Raw genomic sequence first — 24,228 nt, forward strand, 5'->3', positions numbered from 1 at the left:
TGTTGTGAAAATTCAAACTTCCACAGATTGGTTAGTTCTCACACAGCCATTCTGTTCTGTAATGGTGGCAATACAATTACATTTTTTATCCATTCGTGGGATGTGGGTATTGCTGGCAAGGCCAGTATTTATTGCCCTTTTTTAAAAAAGTTCCTTTGAAAGGCCTACTGGAAAGTACACAGATATGGGTATTCGGTGAGGACTAGATGAGTTGCAAGACTTGCTGTAGCACATGAAGGCCAGTCAGACCTGTACCCTGGCAGGGCAGGGAGGTTGGGGAGGGGAATAAAAATTGTGGAGAATCGTTTGGACAGCCAGAATTCCCATTTAAATGTTGATATTTCCATTTAAATCATGGAATTATACAGCACAGAAGAAGGAGGCCATTTGACTTATCATGCCTGTGCTGACTCTTCACGAGTTCTCCAATTAGCCCCCTGCTCTCTTCACATTGCCCTGCCATTGTTTTTCTTTTCAAGTATTTAGCCAATTACTTTTTAAAAGTCACTGCTTCCATCAGCCTTTCAGGCTGTACTTTTCAGATCATAGCAACTTGCTGCATGAAAAAAAAGTTCTCATCTCCTCCTCGGTGTAAATGTGGGCATATCCTTTTAAATGTAGCCATGCTGCTTTAAATGTGGTCAAGCCCCTTTAAATATGACCACAGCTCTATGTAGAAATGTCCCTTTAAATATGGCCATGCTTATTTAAATATATACATGAGACTTTAAATGTGGCCATGCCCTTTTAAATGTTACCATGCCCTTTTAAATATAGACTTCTATCTATAAATGTAACCATCCCTTTTAAATATCGACACATCTCTTTAAATGCGGCCATGTCCTTTTAAATGTAGACTTGTCCCTTTAAATGTGGTCATGTCCTTTTAAATGTAGACTTGTCCCTTTAAATGTGGCCATGCCACATCTGCAGTGGGATGTTGAAGATTTTTATGAATGAGCGTGTTTCGTGCGAGGTGGGCGGTTGCCTGGCGACAGTGAAGTGCCCCGCCCCCTATGCTGACGTCATGCAGGCGAGGAGTGGTGGGGGGACGCGGGGGAGGCGGGGTGAGAGGTGAAACTGCTCGCGCGCCGTGTGGCGGTTTGTGAGCTTCGCCTTCGGCTTCGGAAAGATGGCGCCGTGCGGCCGGGGCAAGCGCCGGAGCCGCCGTGCCCTGGTGGCCCTGACCGCAACCGTTACTTTCCTGGTACAGCTGCTGCGCCAGGGCCACGCCGCTCGCCTGTACAGCAGCCAGGACCCGGTGGTCATCCTGGAGGCGGACGGGGCCAAGGGCCTGCTGGGGAACTCGTCGGCCGCTTGGGTGGTGGAGTTCTACTCGTCCTGGTGCGGCCACTGTGTCAACTACGCGCCCACCTGGAAGGCGCTGGCCAGGGATGTGAAAGGTGAGGCCCGGCGGGCCCGTGGAGGACCGAGGGTGGTGGGGTGTGGGGTTGGCGATCCGCTTGCACTGCAATGCACACTTGCTTTACTTTGCCCGGAGACAATATAGAATAACGGGTCCCATTCTACAGGTGGTGCAGGAATATAGAGGAGCAGGAACAGATCATTCAGTAAAACAAATAAACGTAGACAAATTGGAAGCCTCTTAAATGGCTGCTGTAACAAAAATAAACTTTCAAGGGAAACTTATCAGATTAAATTGAATTTGGTTTTCTAGGCTGACAAGGGGACCTGGGTGCCCATGTGTATAAGTCGTTGAGGGTGGTAGGAGAGGTTGAGAGTGCGGCTTGTAAAGCATGCAGTGCTCCTAGGTTTTATTAGCAGGGGCATGGAGTACCAGGGCAAGGAGGTTGTGTTGAAACAGAAAGTGCTCAGAAAAAAAAACTCGACAAGTCTGGCAGCATCTGTGGGGAGAGAAACAGGAGTTAACGTTTCAGGACCTGCTGAGTTTTTCCAGGTGGTTCTGTTTTTGTTAACGTTTCAGGTCGAGTGTGAGTCTTCTTTGGAACTTAGAGTGTTAACTCTGTTTCTTTCTCCACAGATGTTGCCAGACCTGCTGAGTTTTTCCAGCACTTTGTTTTTATTTCAGATCTCCTCCCGTATCCGCAGTATTTTGCTTTTACTTTTGAGGTTCTGTTGAACTTGTATAAAACACTAGTTAGACCTCGGCTGGAGTATTGCATCCAGTTCTGGGTGCTGCATGTGAAAGCATTGGAGAGAGTGCAGAATAGATTCATGAGAATGATTCCAGAGGTGAGGAACTTGAGTTACGAAGATAGATTGTAGAAGTTAGGACTGTTTTACTTTGGAGAAGAGAAGGCTGAGAGGATGTTTGTTAGGGGTGTTCAAAATCATGAGAGTAAACAGAGAGAAACTTTTCCCACTTATGAAAGGATCAGGAACAAGAAGGCACAGATTTAAAGTAATCAAAAGAATCAAAAGCAACATGAGGAAAATATTTTTCAAACAACGAGCGGTTAGGGTCTAGGATGCGCTGCTTGAGAATGTGATGGAGTTGGGTTCAATCAATGATTTCAGAGGGGAATTGGACTGTTATCTGAAAAGGAAGAATGTGCAGGGTTACAAGGAGAAGGTGGGGAATGTCACTAGGTGAATTGCTCATTCGGAGAACTGGTGCACACAAGATGGGCTGAATGGCCTCCTGCACCATAACAATTCTGTGATTCTGCTTTACTTTTGCCTTACATTTGCCACTGCTTTTGCATTTTGCAACAGCAACCTCAGTGAAGGTGCTGAAGTGTATGTGAATTGCTGAATGCCACCTTGCAGAAGATGTTTTTTTATTTGTTAAACCATTCGTATTGCTATTGCAAAGTTTCCCAGTGCTTACTGTGTGTGCTGCCAAGTTAACATAACAAAAGAACCATGCCACGGGTCACCAATTACCTTCTGTGCACATATGGTTAACACTTTTATTGCTCAGCCTTATCTTTGTTTTTATTAGCAGGTTGAGATTTGGTTTCTGTATGTGTGCAGTGATTTATTACAGCATACTGTAATAGGTATTTTAACAGTTAAACATTTTTTCTACTTTCTAAAACATAATTTTAATATCAAAGTGTAAACTTAAGAAATATTTATAAACAATCTAAGTCTACTTTGCCCTGCTTGGCTCTGATAGAGTTCTTAAGCCTTGTATTGATGGTGGGTGTTTTGTAGTACAGTGTCTGTAAAACAGATTATATCCAGCCTTAGCTGAGTTGTATTTTCTGCCAGCTAAAACTTGGAGAGACCATTGTTTTCAGCTCCCAGCACCAACTTTACACTCTCATGACTCCATTCCCTTCCACGAACACTGTCTGACACTGAACCAGGCTGTTCACAAAGATTAGCTAGATCCGCATCTGTAACATCACCAGCTTTCACCCCTACTTCAGCCTTGAGTCAACTGTGGTTCACTTAGTAGCACTTTCACTCCTGAAGCTGAAGGTTCTGGGTTCAAGTCCTACTTTAGGATTTGAATGCAAAATCAAGGCTGACAATTCAGTGCAGTTGAAGGTGCAGTCTTGTAGATAAGGATATTAAAAGGCCTGCCTTTTCATGTGGACATAAAACACCCTGTGGCGTTATTTTGAAAAAGAGCAGGGAGGGGAGTTATCCACTGTCTCCTGGCCAATATTTATCCCTCAATCAACATCACAAAAACTGATGATCCGGCCATTATTGGTTTGCTATTTTTGGGAGTTTGCTGTGCACAAATTAGTGGTTGTGCTTCCAACATTACAACAGTGATGACTTCAAATGTACTTCATTGGCTGTAAAGCACTTTGAGATGCCTAGTGGTGTAAAAAGTGCTATCTTCTTTTAAGTTTCGTTCATGCCTTTGTAGGCTCCAGACTCAAACTATCTTCTACCCTCTGTAAATCTCAGCTCATCCAAAACTCTTCTGCTTGTATCTTAGCTTGCACAAAGACCTACTCACCCATCACTCTTGTCTTTGCTGATCTACACTGCCTCCTCATCCTCCCCATGCCTTAAGGTTAAACTTCTTATCCTTGCGTTTAAATTGCGTCATGGTCTTGTCCCTCCCTAGCTCTGCAAGAAGCTCCTTTAGCCCTACATACCCTCACACCCATATTCTATTTGTCTGGCCTTTTATGCATCCTCACCTCCCTGTACCCCACCAATGGCAACCTTGTTTTCAGTCATCAAGACCTTACTTCTGTAATTCTCTCTTGAAACTTCTCCCTTTTCCTTTAAGGTCCTCCTCAAAATCTACCTCTTTAACCAAACCTTTGGTCTTGTGCCTCTGTGAAGTGTCTTGCTGAATTTCCGCATGTAATGCACTGCAGGGGTGCAACTTTTTGTACAATGATAAATTTGATTTAGAATGAAAATGTAATCATCTGATATCTTTTTAATATAAACACAAAAACCTGTAAAATTCTTAAATTGTAGCTAACCTTAGAACAACAGTCTATCCTAACAAAAGTAGTCTTTTAAGACCTTATTCCTGAGAAAGCAATGCAGCCAGGGGTTTGAGGTAACATTGTTAATTATTTTTATAGTTCCACATTTTAATGGCAGGTGGACTTCATCACGTAGCTTCAGAACTTAAATAGGAGAGACAGTTAGCAGAAGGTGACACATCTTCTGGTGCCTCCCAGATTTGGTAATTATCATTATTTAGCTTAGAGTTGCAGCAGTTAGTTGAAGAACTTTACTATACATCTGGGCAAATGTATTAATGTGCTTAGGGGCCTGGAAGACCCAAGATTCTGCTGTGGTCCATAAGAAGTTAACTGATTTCAGCTGACAAGGCAGTTGAGTTGCTGCAGTTGGCCCCTCAGCCCTGAGGCTAGGGAGGGAGAAACTGGCTAAACTTTCCACCCTTTTTGACCTCTGCCCCACTATGGTTCAAAATGTTCATTCAGCCACTATTTACATAGCACCTGATCGCTTGGGGCTGTTTTCTTTGGAGCAAAGGAGGCTGAGAGGGGCTTTGAGTTCTATAATATTTTGAGATGATTAGTTAAAGTGGATGGGAAGGTCCCATTTCGATTAGCAGAGAGGTCAATAACCAGGGAGCACAGCATTAAAGTAACTGGTAGAAGGATTAGAGGGGAGTTGAGAATTTTCTTTCACCGAGATGGTGGGAGGGCTCTGGAACATGCTGCCAGAGAGGGTTTTAAAAAATAACTTGGATTGGCACTTGCAGCTCTGTAGGTTAAAGTATTTCAACCCAAGAGGCAGAAAGTGGAATTAGGCTGGATAGCTCCTTTTGGTTGGCAAAGACCCAAGGGGCTGGATGGATGCATCCTGTGGTGTAAATTTTCTGTTTCTAATTCACTGGTTTAATTAAATTAAATCGTGGCTGATCTGGACTTCATCATGTAGCTTCAGAACTTAAATAGGAGAGACAGTTAGCAGAAGATGACACATCTTCTGGTGCCTCCCAGATTTGGTAATTATCATTGTTTAGCTTAGAGTTGCAGCAGTTAGTTGAAGAACTTTACTATACATCTGGGCAAATGTATTAATTCACTTAGGGGCCTGGAAGACCCAAGATTCTGCTGTGGTCCATAAGAAGTTAACTGATTTCAGCTGACAAGGCAGTTGAGTTGCTGCAGTTGGCCCCTCAGCCCTGAGGCTAGGGAGGGAGAAACTGGCTAAGCTTTCCACCCTTTTTGACCTCTGCCCCACTATGGTTCAAAATGTTCATTCAGCATCATCATTGCTCCATTTCCTTTATTATCCCTGCCAGACAAAAATCTTCTCATAGCAACTAATTTTTTTTTAAAAAAAAGATTGTCCCAGCATCCAAAGACATTTGGAGAGAAAAAAAATAGATTTCTGCTACACGTTTCAGAAAAAAATTGCTTCCTGATTTCAGTGCTATTTGGCCTAGCTTGAACTGTAAAATTATAACCCTCTTGTTGTGATGTCCGACCAGAGGAAATGGCTTCTACCCTATTGAATTCTGTTAAACCAAGTATTTATTCACCCCTCAACCTTCTTGGAATATAGTCCAAGTTTAAGTATTAAAAAAACAAGTACTGGAATTACTCAGGTCGGGGAGCATCTTTGGAGAGAGAAACAGTTAATGATTTGAGTCGAATATGACTCTTCTTCAGAACTGTCAGTTCCAAAGAAGAGTCTTATTCAATTTAACGTTATTTCTGTTTCGCCCTTCACAGATCCAGCCAGACCTGCTGAATATTTCCAGTATTTTCTGTTTGATTTCAGATTTCCAGCATCGGCGTTATTTTGCTTTTATCCAAATTTATGCAACTTATGTTGTAAATGAGGACTGCCTTGACTCAGTTATAAGACTGTCCAAAGTTAAATCATGCACGGCTTCTCTGAGACCTGTATCAAAAATGCAGAAGGGAATAAAGAGCTACTGGTGAGTGAAGCTGTAACACAACATATGACTGCTCGTTCAAAATTAAGTTCAAACCCGTAGTTACAAAAGAACTTTCACCAAGCCACCTCATAGCCAATTAATATTGTGGTTACTGTTGCTTGGTTTGAAATCACGTGGAGAATAAATTTACCGGGGGGGGGAGAAAACTGCCCAGGGCATAATAATGGGTGCCCTGGCAATCCAATTTTGGTGGTTTAATCTGTCAAAGTGAAATTTTTGAATTTGTTGTTGAAACATGGGGATGAGATTGTACCTTTGAAACTATTTTTTTCTTCATGTCAAATTCTGGGGACTGGTTTTGTTCAGTTTTTGGTCAGAATTTTTCCCTGGCAGTGTAATTATGGAGGATGATGGATAGCGTGTTTAGTTGACACACAATGCCCAGACTAATGGATTATTGTTAACATGTTGTGAAATGAGGTTAATCCTCAAGAAATGCAGCCAACTCTAACTTGAGTTACCAAGCTTCTGATCTTGGCCAGAAACTTAACTAGACGAGCCACACACACACACAATCTGGCTACAAGTGCTGGTCAGAGGCTGGGTATTCTGTAATGAATGACACACCTCTTGATTCCCTAAAGCCTTACCATGATCTACCAAGTCAGAGTTGGAAAGGAATACTCAATACTTGCCTGGATGAATGTAGCTCCAATAACACTCCAAGAAGCTCGTCATCAACAAGGGCAAAGCTTATTCGATTGGCATCACCCTCCACCACTGATAGTAGCGGAGGATGATGCCAATAATGTGTACCGTTGACGAGGTGTGCTGGAGCAACTTGCCAAGGCTGCATCTATACAGCCTTCAAATCTCTGACTCATACTGCTGAGGAGGACAAGGCAGCAGGTGCTTGGGCCTACCATCACCTGCAAGTCCCACTTCAAGTCACATGTCATCTTGGAAGCATCTTGCCGCTGAGTCGAAACCTGGAACCCCTAACTAACAACACAATAGGTGTCCCTAAACTACACAGATTGCAGCATTCAAGAAGGTGGCTGATCACCTTCCTGGGAAATTAGGAATGGGTAACAAATGCTGGCTTTGCCAGTAATGCCCACATTCACATTTTTAAAAGTGCCTTTGTTAAAATATTTGCTCATGTCATTGTGCAACACCACTTACAACTTCAAGGTTAAACTGAACAATGAAATGCACATCAATTTTTCTTCCCCATTTCTATAATCAGTGCCTTCGTGGAACACCCTGAAACTAATTTCAAGGAACAAACAGTTGATACAACTTTGGGCTCTGCAACACACCTTCCCCCCCCCCCCCCCCATCCTCCCTTGGCCCATCCTATTTACTACGGAGCAGATTAAGCAACAATCTGGAATTGTGCACTCTCAATTGCATCAGTCATGAATTTTGACACTCTATTAATGCAAAGTTATAGGCAGAACCTTGTAGGTCTCCTGATGCCAGGGAAGATAGTTGCAGGCTAAGTGTGCATTATAAATGTACTGCAGGTTGTGTATCCTTTAACCAAAACCCTAGGGGCCGATTGCCTTTCGGATTTCAGATTTTGGTTTTTGGATACTGCATGTTGGCCTAGGCCTACTTATATTACAAAAGCCTAAACCTAGATTAGCCATAGCCTAAAGTAAATAAAATGGCTAGAAAAGTAAGATGTATCACTGAATAATAAATGCAGGGTACCTGTCATTTGTTTCTTTTTGATAGGTTCACAACAAAAATCACAAGTTAAACAGTGCAGACAAATAACTAGACTTCTGTGCGAAAGGGCGATGAGGTTCCAAAAAGATTCAGTTTTTGGATGTTTCAGGTTTCGGATTTATGGATAAAGGATACTTGACCTGAACTGCCCTTTGTACCCAAAAGCCAAATGTCAACCACAACTTCAAAAGAGCGAACATTACAATTTCCATTTCTAACACATATGATAGCCTCAAATGAACGGTGCTGTGGTTGGGTTGAGACTGTCCAAAATCATTCTGCCATTCATTCTTGCAGTTAAAGAAAATATTTTATCTTCTAGAGTTCTGTGCACATGCATTTATAGAGCTCAGTTTTGTAGTTATGGTCTTTATTGAAAAAGACACCTGCAAATAAAATTTTTAAAAATTCATTCATGGGATGTGGGTATCGCTGGCTAGGCCAGCATTTATTGCCCACCCTTAATTGCCCTTGTTCAGAAGCCAGTTAAGAGTCAACCACAATGCTATGGCTCTGAAGTCAGATGTAGGCCAGATAAAGCACACTAGTGAACTGGATCGGTTTTTACAACAATCGGCAATGGTTTCATGGTCATCATTAGACTTTTAATTCCAGGTTTTTATTGGAATGGTGGGACTTGAACTCAGGTCCCCAGAGCATTACCCTGGGTCTCTAGATTACTAACTAGTCCGGTGACAATACCACTATGCCATCACCTCCCTATTTAAGAGCAGCTACAGGAAATGAGTGCTGTGTGCTCATACTACATCCTGTTGAATTCAAAATTAACCTAGCTTTGTTAATCCTTGTAACAACTGTTAGTTGGCCATTAATTACACAACAGGTTCCCCCTTTTAATGATAGTTGTGCTGTTTAGTTCATGAGCCTGTACTAATGACAAAGAACATGTGTGGCTTTATTCTTAATACACTGTTACTGAAATTAAATGTTATTGACAATGCTGCAGAAGATTCCATACTAGTGAAAAGTTTGACCTAATATCCTGTGCTCACGCACACAAAAAGGTTCATTTGATAATTCAAAAAAACTGCAGATATCAAATGAAAAGCAGAAAAATTGAAAATGCACAGTGGCATCCCATGGAGATTAGTTTTGGATGGCCCCACCTGAAACATTGTCTGTATCCTTCTCCTTCAAATGACTGAAGATATTTCCAGCATTCTGCTTTAAGTTTAACTTTAACTTTCTGTGTAACTGAATTATGTTCTAAAATTAGCAGCTGTGAATATACATATTTTAAAAATACTAATGGGAAGTCAATAATGGGCAGTGTAGGCTTTTTGGTTTTGAATGCTGGTAATCCATTGATAAAAATGTACTTTCTTATGTCAAACCAACTTATCAATCCCCCATTACTTTTTACAGGAGCATTAAATTTATTGCTGATATTGAATTCCCTAACTTAAACTTTACAATGAATAATGACCATGCAATATGTGACATGCAAGCAATACAAGTTTTATGCTGATTATGCTGTGTTGGTATTTGTGTAGTTTTATCCCATTGCTTATCTGTACTTACTAAAGTTTCCTTCAATGTCCTGTGGCTTTTGTACTCTGCTATCAAAACTCTGCAAGTATAGAATACGAAGTTTAAATGCTTTCATATATTGATATGGAAAAATCTGTGCAAAAATATTGAATTGAAGGTCTTCATTGCATTATTTTTCAGAAAAGTAGTTAAGATGCTTATTAAAATAAATTCGGCTGCTTTGCTCAGACAGGATAAAAACATTTTTTTTTAAAGGCAGCCTTGAGAATTTGTGGTTTTACTACATTGTAGACTTTTGTTCAGAAAGCTCTAAGTTACTTGTTGATCTTACTTTTGTTGATATTACTTAAGTGTAAGCCTCCAGTCTCCACCTTCCTCTTGCTCCTTCCCCCCACCCCCAAAAAACCCAAAACTCCCCCAAAAAAATCCTTGTCTCCAGGTCAGGAATGGTTAGAATTTAAAAACAATCTCAGCTGCTGCCCATAGAAACAGGAATTTATTATGGCCACAGCTCACATTGTTGGACGATGCCCTTTCCTATTACCATGACAGTTCCCCCTATTCAGTGCATTTGTGGATACAGACAGGTGGAAGCAGGCGGGAGCTGGGATGCCTTGCCTTGAAACCAAGCTTTTCATTCGATTGCATTCATGCAGAGACTGTTGCCCCTTTTGTGTTCAGTGTGAATTGATGTCCATCTGTCACTGAAGACTTATAATTGGGGCTGGTGCCTGTCTTGAGTCACTGGACTGTGATGCATAGGGCAAATATGTTTGCCTCTTGAATGGTTGAAATGGATAGTGTTGAAGCTCTCAATTGTACAAGAAGCTGCCTCATTCCTGCATTATATTGGCCCCAGGATTCAATTTCAGAAAAGTTTTGCATGGTTCTGGCTGTATACTGTTTTAAAACAAAATAGTCATTTTTTCTCCTAATACTGAAGCAGGCTTGTGTGTATGTGACTAATTTAATTAAATTGAAGATAGTAAGACTGCAAGGTTTAAATCATCAAAGGGTTAAGTGTAAGCAGGCATTTTGAAATAAAAATAGACGAGCTAGCTTTTGCATTTTTAGATAAATTGAGAGGTTGTTTGAATTTCAATGGGTAATTAGAAGGTGACAAGGAAAATGGTTGCATCTTGTAGGAGTTCATAGGTAAGCAAACAGCGGCGATATCATGTGTTATTGACCCAAAAGCAAAGACAAGATGGAAACATAAAGGATCTTACATTTGGAAGAATTTGAGTTTCAAAGAAAGTTTGAAACAATGGGATTTACAGATCAAAAGGGAGAAAATCTATTTAAAGCAAGATGGAAAGCTGTATGGTGAGCGGCCCTGTGAGACCTTGAGAGGTGAACTGTGTGAAACAGACCTGTGAAAGAGCAGCCTCTAGCCATCCAAGAGAAGTGCTGGTTTGGTCCAGAATGCAAGCTTTTGTTAAAAGCCTTGGAGTTCCATTGTCGAGGGAGAGAGAAGCTGTGAAATACCCCCCTTATAGCAACAGTTGACACTTGTGGTAATATTGCTGGATGTTTTATAGATGAAAAATCTATTTGGACTGTTGCCTGAAAGGAGTGCATAGCTGGGAGTCTAGTTAAGTAGGACTCTTGGAAAATGTTATAAGATTAAGTCTAACTGTGTAACTGTAATCTTGTGTGTGTAACTTTTTCTTTTGTTAATAAATGTTTTAATTAAACCTTTAGAATCTCCAAAGGTGGTAGTGGACTCTGACCTCAGTGTACATACCTTCTCATAATAAATACAAATTGCAAAATCGTTTTGATAGCTTGACTAAGCTTTCCTTTAGGATTTTGTCAGCCTGACAATTACCGCCTGTCATATAACAATACATCTATTTTGGCACATGCTCATTTGACATTTGACTCCTTTTACAAAGTCAAGTTTTAATGTGTATAATGACACCTGGAAGGAGCTCCAGATTTGTTTTACACCTGGATTTGTTTTTTCATAGCTATCTAACATCTTTTTCCACATTAGGTCAAATTGCACACACTAGTTGAAGATCTGAGTGGATTAGTGACCTTTGAGAAGGCTAGTTCACAAACACCTTGTATCACAAGGTAATCATGCTGCCTTGAGGTTACATGGCTTATTTGCTCTTAGTAAACATATAGCACATGCCTGAGATATGAGTAATTTGAAAATTGGTAACTTGCAGCCGGCAGACAAAATGACCTTATTTGAACACATTTCCCTGAGGGCATTATACCAGACAGGGAGTGTGTTGCAGAACACACAAAGCCAGTACCATAATGTACCACTTAGCAGTGTAGTATAAACTGGATGATGTTTGCAGTGTGATCCACATTTGCAGTGAAAATTTCCAAGCTGCTTTGTCTCCCTTTTGTGAAATACACTGTGCCTTGTTTTTCAGTTTAATGGATCGTATTCTTATTCTGTGATGTATATCTGCTAATAGAAGGTGTTGATTTCAATCTGATGTCATTCCATATACATTCAATCGGGAAATTGTCAGCTGGTGGCAACAGTTTGTAATCCCCATTTTATGAAAGCAGATTAAAGCTTCTGTGCATGCGTAACAGGGAAGTAACAATTCTTAACAAAAACAGAATTACCTGGAAAAACTCAGCAGGTCTGGCAGCATCGGCGGAGAAGAAAAGAGTTGACGTTTCGAGTCCTCATGACCCTTCGACAGAACTTGAGTTCGAGTCCAAGTAACAATTCTTGTTGCACGGTAGAGTTTACGTTTTTGTATTGGTAGTATGTCACCATCAGTGGCAGCTGAGCCATACCCATAACAGAAACATTCTTGGGTACTTAGGTCTAACACGACAGCCAATGGCAAAAATGTTCTCACCGTATACTGTGGTTGAAACACAAACTAGCTGATCTCTCTCCTAGAACATTCAGATCCATTTCATTCTGGATCTTACAAGCAGCCCCCTGATTTGCTGTCTTCATTCCAGTGGTTCTGGCTTATATTTGTTTGTTTTTCCCATAATGCTGTGTTCATGCTGCTACTACCCAACGAAGAGTGCAGCAGGGCATGCAGGAGCAGCATACCTAAAACTGAGGTATCAATCTGGTGGAGCTACAACACAGGTCTACTTCCATGTCAAACAGCATAAGCAGCATGCAATAGAGCTAAGTGATTCCACAACCAACGGATCAGATCTAAGCTCTACAGTCCTGCCACATCCAGCCATGAATGGTGATGGACAACTAAACCACTAGAGAGTGACTGCTCTTGATATCAAGGCAGCATTTGGTCGAGTGTGGCATCAAGGAGTCCTAGCAAAACTGGAGTCAATAGGAATCGGGGAAAACTCTCCACTGATTGGTAGCACAAAGGAAGATGATTTGGTTGTTGGCGGGCAATCATCTCAGATTCAGGACATCGCTGCCCGAGTTCTTCAGGTGGTGTCCTAGGCCCAACCATCTTCAGTTGCTTCATCAATGACTTTCCATCATAAGGTCAGAACTGGGTATGTTCGTTGATGATTGCACAATCCACAGCACTGTTTGCGACTCCTTAGATACTGAAGCAGTCCATGTCCAAATACAGCAAGACCTGGACAAAATCCAAGCTTGATCTGACAAGTAGCAGGTAACATTTGTGCCACACAAGTGGCAGGTAATGATCATCTCCAACAATAGAGAAACTAACCATTGCTCTTTGATGTCCAATGGCATTACCATCACTGATGCCCCCAGTATCAACATCCTCGGGGTTACCATTGACCAAAAACTGAATCAGACTAGCCATATAAACACTGTGGCTACAAGAGCAGGTCAGAGACTAAGAATCCTGCGGCGATTAACTCACCTCCTGATTACCAAAGCCTGTCCACTATTAGCGAGGCACAAGTCAGTGTGTGATGGAATACTCTCCACTTGCTTGCATGAGTGCAGCTCCAACAACACTCAAGAAGCTTGACAACATTCAAGAAACTCGACACCATCCAAGAAAAAGCAGCCTGCTTGATTGGCACCCTATCCCTAAACATTCACTCTCTCCACCATCAGTGCACAGTGGTAGCAGTGTGTACCATCTACAATTTGCACTGCAGCAACTTGCCAAGACTCCTTAGCACCTTTTAAACCCACAACCATTACCAACTAGAAGGACAAGGGGAACAGACACATGGGAACACCACCACCTGGAAGTTCCCGTCCAAGTCACTCACCATCCTGACTTGGAATTATATCGCTGTTTCTTTACTGACTCAAAATCCTGGAACTCCCTTCCTAGCAGCACTCTGGGTGTACCTACACCACATGAACTGCAGTGGTTCAAGAAGGCAGCTCACCACCACCTTCTCAAGGGAAATTAGGGATGGGCAATAAATACTGACTTAACCAATGATGCCCACATCCTATGAATGAATTTTTAAAAAACAGGAGATGGTGGCCGGCTCCACAAATATCCCCATCTACAATGATGCGGGAGCTCCGCACAGAAGTGCAAAGACAAGGCTGAAATATTTGCAACAATCCAGCCAGAAATGTGAAGTAGATGATCCATCTCTGCCTCCTCCTGAGCTCCCCAGCATCACAGATGCTAGTCTTCAGCCAATTCAATTCATTCCACATGATATTAAGAAATGGCTGAAGGCATTGGATACTGCAAAGGCTCTGGGCCCTGACAACATTCCAGCAATAGCACTGAAGACTTGTGCTCCAGAACAATCTGCACACTTAGCCAAACAGTTCCAGTACAGCTACAACACTGGCAGATACCTGGCAATGTGGAGAAGTGCCCAGGTATGTCCTGTCCACAAAAAGCAGGAGAAATGCAACCTGACCAATTACCACCATCAGTCTACTCTCAATCATCAGCAAAGTAATGGAAAGTGTCGTCGACAGTGCTATCAAGAGACACTTAGCAATATCCTTAGTTATAAGTGCTTGGTGTTAGGAATAGCTATCTTAGGACACCAGTGTTAAGGTTTAGATTTATAAATAAAAAGATCTAAAACTTTAAAATAAATAAACAAAATAATTAAAATAAATACCTAACACACACACCTGTGTAGTAAGTGGTATTAGCATTTAATAAACATAGTAAATTGTAATGTACATAGGAATTATTCTAAGTAATTAAGAGAGTGTGGATGTGATGGGCCGAATGGTCTCCTGCACCATAGCAATTCTGTGAAAGTAATTAAATTAGCTAAATAATATCTATCTGGCCATTATTACTTATGCTATGTTGCAGTTGCAGAATGTGGGAGCTTTTGGATGCCAAGGCAATCCGAGACAAACACATCTGCAGAAAGTGTAAGCAGCCAGAGGAATCCCAGATCAGGATTATCGATCTGGAAGCCGACCTGCAGACAATACGCAACATAAGGGAGGGGGGGGGGAAATGCCTGGACAGGTTTTTCCAGATTTTTGGATCATCTGTTTTGCTCAGCAGTGAGCGACAGGAAGATGTGACTGTGAGTGAGACAGGTAAAGGAACCGAGGAGATTAGAGTTGAGGAGACTCAGACTTTGCATTTTGCGAACAGGTTTGAGGTGCTTGCAGCCTGTGTGGATGAAAGCAAGGTCTGCAGGGTGGATAAGGGGACTGTCCATGGCACCATGGTACAGGAAGCCGTTCAAGCGGGGGGAGCAAAAAGGAATGTAGTGATAGTAGGGCACAGTACTGTGAGGAGAGATTGACACTGTTCTCTGCAGCAAAGAGCAAGAGTCCAGACGGTTGTGTTGCCTGCCCAGTGCCAGGGATATCTGCTCAGAGCTGGAGAGGAACTTAGAATGGGAGGAGGATCAGTACTCATGGCCCATGTAGGTACCAACAACATAGGCAGGGCAAGGAAAGAGGTTCTGCATAGTCAATATGGGAGCTAAGCACCAAATTAAAAAGCAGAACCTCAAAGGTAGTAATCTCTGGATTATTACCTTAGCTGTGTGCAAATTGGCAGTAGGACAAATAAGATTAGGGAGATGAATGCGTGGCTCAAAGACTGATGTGGGAGAAGTAGGTTCCACTTTGTGGGGCACCGGGACCAGTGTTGGGGAAAGCGGGGCTGTACCATTGGAATGGTCTTCACCTGAATCATGCTGGGACCAGTATTCTTGCAAAATGCATAACTAGGGAAGTAGAGAGGGTTTTAAACTAAATAGTGGGGCAAGGGACCAAATGTGGGAAGATGTGATATATCAAAGAGTAAGAAACAAGGTACAAGAGGAAGGTATTAATATGGAAAATGATAGACAGTGACAGGAAGGGACAGAGTATAAATCTAAGAGCAAATCAACAGATAAGGCTGGAGGTTACAAAAATAATAAAAGGTCAAAACTTAAGGCTCTGTATCTGAAAGCACGTTATATTCGAAACAAAACAGATGAACTGATAGTGCAAATAGAGACTTAAAAAGTACGATCTGTTAGCTAATAACATGGCATAGATTGAGACCTGAATATTGAAGGGTTTGTGACTTTTAGGAAGGATAGGAATCTACAAAAAGGTGGAGAGGTGCCTCTGTTAATTAAAGACAACATTAGCACAATAGAGATGGCTGACCCAAGTTCAGGAAATCAGATGTAGATGCGGTATGGGTAAAGATGAGGAATGATAAAGGCAAAAATTCACTTGTGGGAGTGGTGTACAGGCACCCTAACAGTAATCACATGGTAGAATGGGGTATCAAATAGTGAGAGTTTGTCAGAAAGGTACAGCAATTACCATGAGGGATTTTGATTTACATACAGACTGGAAAAATCAGATGGGAAAAGGTAGCATAGATGAGTTCATAGAATGTTTACAGGATAGTTTCTCAGAACAGCAAGTTCTGGAGCCAACCAGAGAGCAGGCTATACTAGACCTAGTATTGTGCAACGAGAGAAGATTAAATTGATAACGTCATAGTGAAGGCACCCTTAGGTAGTAGCGATCATAATATGCTTGAATTTTACATTCATTTTGAGGGAGAGATGAATGTGTCCAAGACTAGTATTTTAGACTTAAATAAGGGTAATTGTAAGGGCATGAAAACAGCTAGCGGAAGTGAACTGGCAATTTAGGTTAAGGGATTGGTCAATTGGGATGCAGTGGCAGACATTTAAGGGGATATTTCAGAACATAGAATAGATGCATTCCAACCAGAAGGAGAAAAATTCCAAGGGGAGAACCCACCATCCGTGGTTAACTAAAGTTAAAGATAGTATCAAACTTTTTTTTAAAAAAGAATATAATTGAAAAAAAGATGGGTGGCAGGTCAGTAGATTGGATAGAATGTAAAAACAGGCAATTGAACGACGAAAAGATTAATAAGGAGGGTAAGGTTAGAGTATGAGAGAAAGCTAGCTAGAAATATACAGGCATTAAAAGTTTCTGTAGATATTTTAAAAAGAAAATAGTTAACAAAGTGAGCGTTGGTTTTCTAGAAAGTGAGTCTATGGAATTAATAGAAAATATGGAGATGGCAGATGAATTGAACTGGTATTTTATATCGGTCTTCACTATAGACGATACAAGTAACTTCCCACAAATAGCTGTAAATCAGGAATTGGAAGAGAGAGAGGAGCTCAAGAAAATTGCAGTCACCAGGGAAGTGAGACTTAACAAATTGTTGGAACTGCAGGTTGACAAATCACTGGGTCCAATGGATTTTATCCTAGGGCTTTAAAAGAAGTGGCTACTGAGATAGTTGATGCATTTGTTTTAATTTTTCAAAATTCACTGTATTCAGGGAAGGATCAATAGATTGGAAAATAGCTAATGTAACTCCTTCATTCTAAAAGAGAGGTAGATAGAAAACAGGAAACCATTTATAGGCCGTTAGCTTAACATCTGACATAAGGAAAATGCTAGAAACTATTAATAAAGACATTATAACAGGGCACTTGGATAAATTCAAGATAACCAGGTGGAGTCACAATGGTTTTGTGAAAAGAAAATCATGCTTAACCAATTTATTGGAGTTATTCAAAGAAGTAACAGGTGCTCTGGATAAAGTGGAAGCAGTGGGTGTACCATACCTAGATTTTCAAAAGGCATCTGATAATTTGCCACATCAAAGATTATTACAGAAAATAAAAGTTCATGGTGTAGGGGGTAACATATTGGCATAGATAGAAGATTGGCTGGCTAACAGGAAACAGGTGTAAATACATCTGGTTGGTAGGGTGTGACAAGTGGTATGCCACAGGGATCACTGCTGGGGCCTCAACTCGTTACAATTTATATAAATGATTTGGATGAAGGGACCAATGGTATGGTTGCTGAATTTGCTGATGACACGAAGATAGGTAGGAAAGTTAGTCGTGAAGCGGACATAAGGAAGCTACAAAAGAACCTATAGATAGGTTAGGTGAGTGGGCAAAGATCTGGAAAATGGAGTATAATGTGGGAAAATGTGAGGTTGTCCTTTTTTGGCAGGACTTATAAAAAAAAACCATATTATCTAAATGATGAGTGATTGCAGAGCTCTGAGTTGCAGAGGGATTAGGGTGCCCTAGTGTGTGAATCACAAAAGGTTAGAATGCAAGTCCTGCAAGTAATTAGCAAAGCAAATAGAATGTTATTGTTAATTGCAAAGGGAATTGAATATAAGAGTAGGGAGGTGATGCATCATTTATACAGGGCATCGGTGAGGCCACATCTGAAATACTATATATAATATTGGTTCCTTATTTAAGGAAAGAGTTAAATGTGTTGGAAGCAATTCAGAGAAGGTTTACTGGATTAATACCTGGACTGGGTGGGATGCCTAATGAGAAAAGGCTGGACAGGCCTTGTATCATTAGAGTTTAGAAGAGTAAGAGGCGACTTGATTGAAACATATAAGATCCTGAGGGGACTTGACAGAGTGGATATGGAAAGATGTTTCCTCTTGTGGGAGAATTGAGAACCAGGGATCGCTATTTAAAAATAATTAGTCTCATTTAAGACAGTGATGAGGAAAACCTTTTTCTCTGAAGGTTGGGAGACTTTGGAATTCTGTTCCTCAAGAGGTAGTTGAGGCAGAGCTTATAAATATTTTTAAGGCTGAGGTAGGTAAATTCTTGATAAGCAAAGGGGTGAAAGGGTATCAGATTGGTGTTTCAGGAATGTGGAGTTAAAATTAGGTCATATTGAATGGCGGAGCAGGCTCAAGGGGCTGAGTGGCCTACTCTTTCTAATTTGTAAGTTCATATGTTCGTATATAACCTGTTGATTGATGCTCAGTTTAGGTTTTGCCAGGGCCTCTTGGCTCCTGACCTCATTACAGCCTTGGTCCAAACAGAGATAAAAGAGCTGAACTCCAGAGGTGAGGTGAGAGTGACGTCAAGGCCGCATTTGACCGAGCGTGGCATCAAAGACCCCTAGCAAAACTGGAGTCAATGGGAATCGGGGGGAAAAGTCTCCGCTGGCTGGAGTCAACTTAGCACAAAGAAAGATGTTTGTGGTTGTTGGAGGTCAATCATCTCAGTCCCAGGACATCACTGCAGGAGTTCCTCAGGATAGCGCCCTTGGCCCAACTGTCTTCAGCTGCTTCATCAATGACCTTTCCTTAATCATAAAGTCAGAAATTGGGATGTTTGCTGATGATTGCACAGTTTTCAGTAATATTCATGACTGCTCAGATACTGAAGCAGATACTGCCCATATGCAGCAAGACCTGGACAACATTCCGACGTGGGCTGATAAGTGGCAAGTAATATTTGTGTCATACAAGTGCTAGACAATCTCTATTTCCAACAAGAGAGAATCCAACCATCGTCCTTGGTATTCAATGGCACTACCATCACTGAACCTCCCATTATCAACATCCTGGGGGTTACCATTGACCAGAAACTGAACTGGACTAGCTATATAAGTACTGTGGCAACAAGAGCAGGTCAGAGGCTAGGGATCCTGTGACGAGTAACTCACCACCTGACTCCCCAAAGCTTGTCTACCGTCTACAAGGCATAAGTCAGGAGTGTTATTGAATACTCTCTATTTGCCTGGATAAATGCAGCTCCAACAACACTCAAGAAGCTTGACACCATCCAGGACAAAACCCATGTGATTGGCACCCCATCCACCACCTTCAACATCTACTCCCTCTACCACTGATGCACAGTAGCAGCAGTGTATACCATCTATACCAATAACGGGCCACCTAGGCTAATGAGTGAGCCACATGAGTGCCCCTCCTTCATCTCCGTGGGCCGCAAGGTTGAAATCAGGCATGTGCATTAACCATGACCCCATGAATAAGAATTTGTGGGGTGTGCCAGTTGAACCATAGCATTGCTTTGGACATAGAGGATCGCACAGCTCTCAGTGTGTGCAATCAGCCCTTGCTTTGTGTGCATATCACTTGGTAATACCAGTAGGAGGAAAAATACACTGACGGAAACCAGTGGAATCTGGCAAATCTGCGTGTGGGCAATGGTCAACAAAATATCTTGCAAGCCGCACTCAGAACTCTGATGGACCGCAGATTACCTACCACCGATCTACATGATGCATTGTGGCAACTCACCACGGCTCCTTCAACAGCACCTTCCAAACCTCCGAACTCTAATATTTAGCGGGACAAGTGCAGCAGATGCACGGGAACACCACCACCCTTCAAACCACACAACATCCTGACTTGGAGCTGTATCGCTGTTCCTTCACTGTAGCTGGGTCAAAACCCTGGAATTCTCTCCCTAACAGCACTGTCTGCAGCAGTTCAAGAAGGCAGCTCACCACCACCTTCTGAACGGCAATTAGGGATGGGCAATAAACGTTGGCCTAGGCAGTGATGCCCACATCCCATAAATGAATTACTGCTGCTTGTTTTTCCAATTGCTTATGCCAGGTAGAATGTGTGAGTAACGAGCTGGTACCTGAGCATCTCCCTGAATAACTTGTTTACAATATACACTGCCAAAGGCTACCTACACAGGCAGCACCTTGTGTTTCTCATAGCTTCACACATGTCCTTTAAGTTTGGCTATTAGTCTTCATATGTGACCTTTAAATCTGATGGCCAATTAATTTATTTGGTACCAGGGTCGTATACAATATAAAAGTACAGTACTATTTGTTTTGTACTCTGTGGCCCTAGGAGTACATCCTAAAACTACTAAATTTCCCTATTGCCACCTGGCGCAATTTATTTATGCACTTTCCCAAGCCTTTTTCTTGATCTCTTACCTTTTTTAAGGGTACGCCAATAGGTTGTAAACATGCCTGGAGTTTCAAATCTCAAGCATTGCACTCTACTTCATCCCATTAAATGATATGGACCAGTTAACCCACTTCAATCAAATTGCTGATCAATTTAGATGAAGAAGGAATGTGCATTTATATCACCTTTCCATGAGCTTGTGCTGTCCCAAAGCATTTTACACTAAATGAAGGAGTACTTTTTGGTGTTGTGATATAGTCTACAGTGACGGTCACTTGCCTCTTTGCGTCATCTATCCATCAAAAATGATCCCATGTGAGTGGTCCTCTTCATAAGTTAAAATTCTGAGCCGTGTGTTGTGCAGAATTCTGCTCACAACTTGACTCCAATCGGATCCACTGCCATTAGTAACAATCCTCTGGGTGGACAGCTGGTTGAAATTATTCAGTGTAATAATAGTTATGTAATTCGATGAGATCTGACTTTTTTTTCTTAATAGCTTTCTGTGCAGTACTTTACCTTGAACTTTTTTTTCTCATTTTTGCTTTGTCCTTAAGCATTGATGACTTTTTTTTTAGGAAGAACAAAATCCCTCTTTTCGATGGTAATCCGACAGAATGGTTTATTGTACCTTCCACTTATCATTCATTCCCCATAAGGGAAAATACAGTCCTCCTGAACTTATTAGCCATATTGAGTCACCTCAGGAACTGAATCAAACACACTGATCAATGTTCCCCTTCTGCCCCCCTCCTCCCCTTCCACCTGCAGAGATTAGATCTTCGTGCTCATCAGCTAAGCACTACAATTAATAAGTTGCCCTCTCTCTGGTATTTTTCCAGATATCTTGATTAAGAAAACCACCAATAGTAACAACAAATTAACTCAGTCTTACTTCCTTCCACACTTAGCTGCATCTGATGGAACCACTTGATGGATAGTAATCTTTCATGATAATGATGCTTTTACTGTCCCCATCTGAATTGGTAACATGATTTTCTTGTCTTGTTCTATCTGTCACACAAGTGGTCTATAATAAAGAATCAACCTTGAACCAACTCTCAAGGTCCACTGTACCCAAATCATTGAACAACATCCTCCCTTTCCATAGCAGTTTTCTGCTCTTCAATAAAGCTGCAACCCTCCTTTTTATGCCCAGCCTGTTTTTACAGAAATCAATGTGATCCTGCAACTACCCTTCTGACCCATCAGTATTATTTGCCCAGATTTCAGGTAAAAAATTCATTCACATTTTCAATCAGGTATATTAATAATTCAACCTTTATCCTCCAACAATTTGAACATTAGTATAAATATATCTTAAGGAATTTTGTCTCTTGCGTTGTTCCTCTTCTGTAAACAATCTTGATCCATGTAATTGAAATCTTTACTGCTATTAACAGTCTTCCACTTTCTTAATAGAACAAGGCACAAGCTATAGTATTCCTGGTCCTAATTCGTCTTGATTATTTTCCAGTAGCATTTTATGTGAGTTAACTTATTAACCTCCAACCTTAAAAAAACATATCCTTCCTGAAAAATGTACTCTTTCCAGTTATCCAGACAAAATCCCTTTATTTTGTGAGACTGTTATTGAAACAAATAATCCTGCTCTTTTGTGACCAATCTTGAATGGTGGGTGACAACCTAGACTATCCATTCAATTTTTACTTTTATTCATTTATGAAATGTGAGCATCTGGCTAGACCAGCATTTATTGCCCATCCTTAATTGCCCTTGAGAAGGTGGTGGTGCACTGCCGCCTTGAACTGCTACAATCCCTATCATGTAGGCACCCACAGTGCTGTTTAGGGGGGGAATTGCAGGATTTTGACCCAGCTACAGTGAAAGAATGGTGATATATTTCCAAGTCAGGATAGTGAGTGGCTTGGAGGGGAACTTCCAGGTGATGGTGTTCTCTCATATCTGCTGCCCTTGTCCTTCTGGATGGTAGTGGGTATGGGTTTGGAAGATGCTGCCTAAGGAGCATTGGTGAGTTTCTGCAGTGCATCTTACAGCTGGCACACACTACTGCCACTTCGTTGGTGGTGGAGGGGGTGAATGTTTGTGGAAGGGGTGCCAATCAAGCAGGCTGCATTGTCCTGGATGGTGTTGAACTTCGTGAGTGTTGTTGGAGCTGCACTCACCCAGGCAAGTGGGGAGTATTCCATCACACTCCTGACTTGTGCTGTGTAGATGGTGGACAGGCTTTGGGGAGTCGAGAGCTGAGTTACTCGCTGCAGGATTCCTAGCCCTGACCTGCTCTTGTCGCAACAGCATTTATATGGCTAGTCCAATTCAGTTTCTGACCAATGGTAAACAGGATGTTGTTAATGGGGGATTCAGTGATGCTAATGCCATTGAATGTTATGGGGAGATGGTTAGATTCTCTCTTGATGGAGATGATTATTCCCTGGCACTTGTGTGGCGTGAATGTTACTTGCCACTTGTCAGCCCAAGCTTGGATATTGTCCAGGTCTTGCTGCATTTGGACTTGGACTGCTTCAGTTCAATGAAATCGGATGGACCACCCAGCATCGGCCTAGGCATTGGAAACGACAATGGCAAACCCAGCCCTATCAGTTCAGATCTTTTCTCCATGTTTGAACCAAGGCTGTTATGAGGTCAGAAGCTGAGTGACCCTGGCGGAACGCAAACTGAGCATCAGTGAGCAGGTTATTGCTAAGCAAGTGTTGCTTGATAGCACTGTTGATGACCCCTTCCATCACTTTACTGATGATGGACAGTAGACTGATGGGGCAGCAGTTGGTTGGGTTGGATTTATCCTGCTTTTTGTGTACAGGACATATCTGGGCAATTTTCCACATTGTCGGGTGGATGCCAGTGTTGTAGCTGTACTGGAACAGTTTGGCTAGGGGTTCGGCAAGTTCTTGAGCACAAGCCTTCACTACTATTGCTGGAATATTATCAGGTCTCATAGCCTTTGTGGTGTCCAGTACCTTTAGCTGTTTCTTGATAGCAACTGGCTGAAGACTGGCATCTATGATGCTGGAGACCTCTAGAGGAAGCCGAGATGGATCATTCCCTCGGCACTTCCGGCTGAAGTGCTTTATCTGTTGCACTGATGTGCTGGGCTCCCCCATTGTTGAGGATGGGGATATTGTGGAGCCACCTCCTCCAGTGAGTTTTTTAATTGTCCTCCACCACTCACGACTGGATGTGGCAGGATTGCAGAGCTTAGATCTGATCCGTTGGTTGTGGAATCGCTTAGCCCTTTCTATCACTTGCTGCTTGTGCTGTTTGGCATGCAAGTAGTCCTGTGTTGTAGCTTCACCAGGTTGACACCTCATTTTTATATATGCATGATGCTGCTCCTGGAATGCCCTCCTGCACTCTTCATTGAACCTGGGTTGACCCCTTGGCTTGGTGGTAATGGTAGAGTGGGGGATATGCCGGGCCATGAGTTTACAGATTGTGAGTACAGTTCTGCAGCCGCTGATGGCCCACAGTGCCTCATGGTTGCCTTGTCTTGAGTTGCTAGATCTGTTCAAAATCTATCCCATTTAGTTCGGTGGTAATGCCAAAACAACGCGATGCAGGGTATCCGCAATGTGAAGACGGGATTTCATCCCCACAAGGACTGTGGGGTGGTCA

The 24,228-nt window shown here is 41.9% G+C and overlaps 1 protein-coding gene across 3 annotated transcripts in view; it reads left to right on the forward strand.

The window, feature by feature from the left end:
- The first annotated feature begins 1,084 nt into the window (after positions 1 to 1,084).
- Positions 1,085 to 24,228, forward strand: part of lhx3 (LIM homeobox 3) — a 158,178-nt gene continuing 135,034 nt past the window's right edge. For all 3 annotated transcript variants that reach the window (XM_041194123.1, XM_041194124.1, XM_041194125.1), the window contains exon 1: positions 1,085 to 1,403. In XM_041194123.1, coding sequence (XP_041050057.1) covers positions 1,133 to 1,403 — 271 coding nt within the window. In that variant the 5' untranslated portion in view covers positions 1,085 to 1,132. The remainder of the gene's footprint in view (positions 1,404 to 24,228) is intronic.

This window comes from Carcharodon carcharias, chromosome 8 (genome assembly GCF_017639515.1).
Source record: "Carcharodon carcharias isolate sCarCar2 chromosome 8, sCarCar2.pri, whole genome shotgun sequence".
Lineage (NCBI taxonomy): Eukaryota > Metazoa > Chordata > Chondrichthyes > Lamniformes > Lamnidae > Carcharodon > Carcharodon carcharias.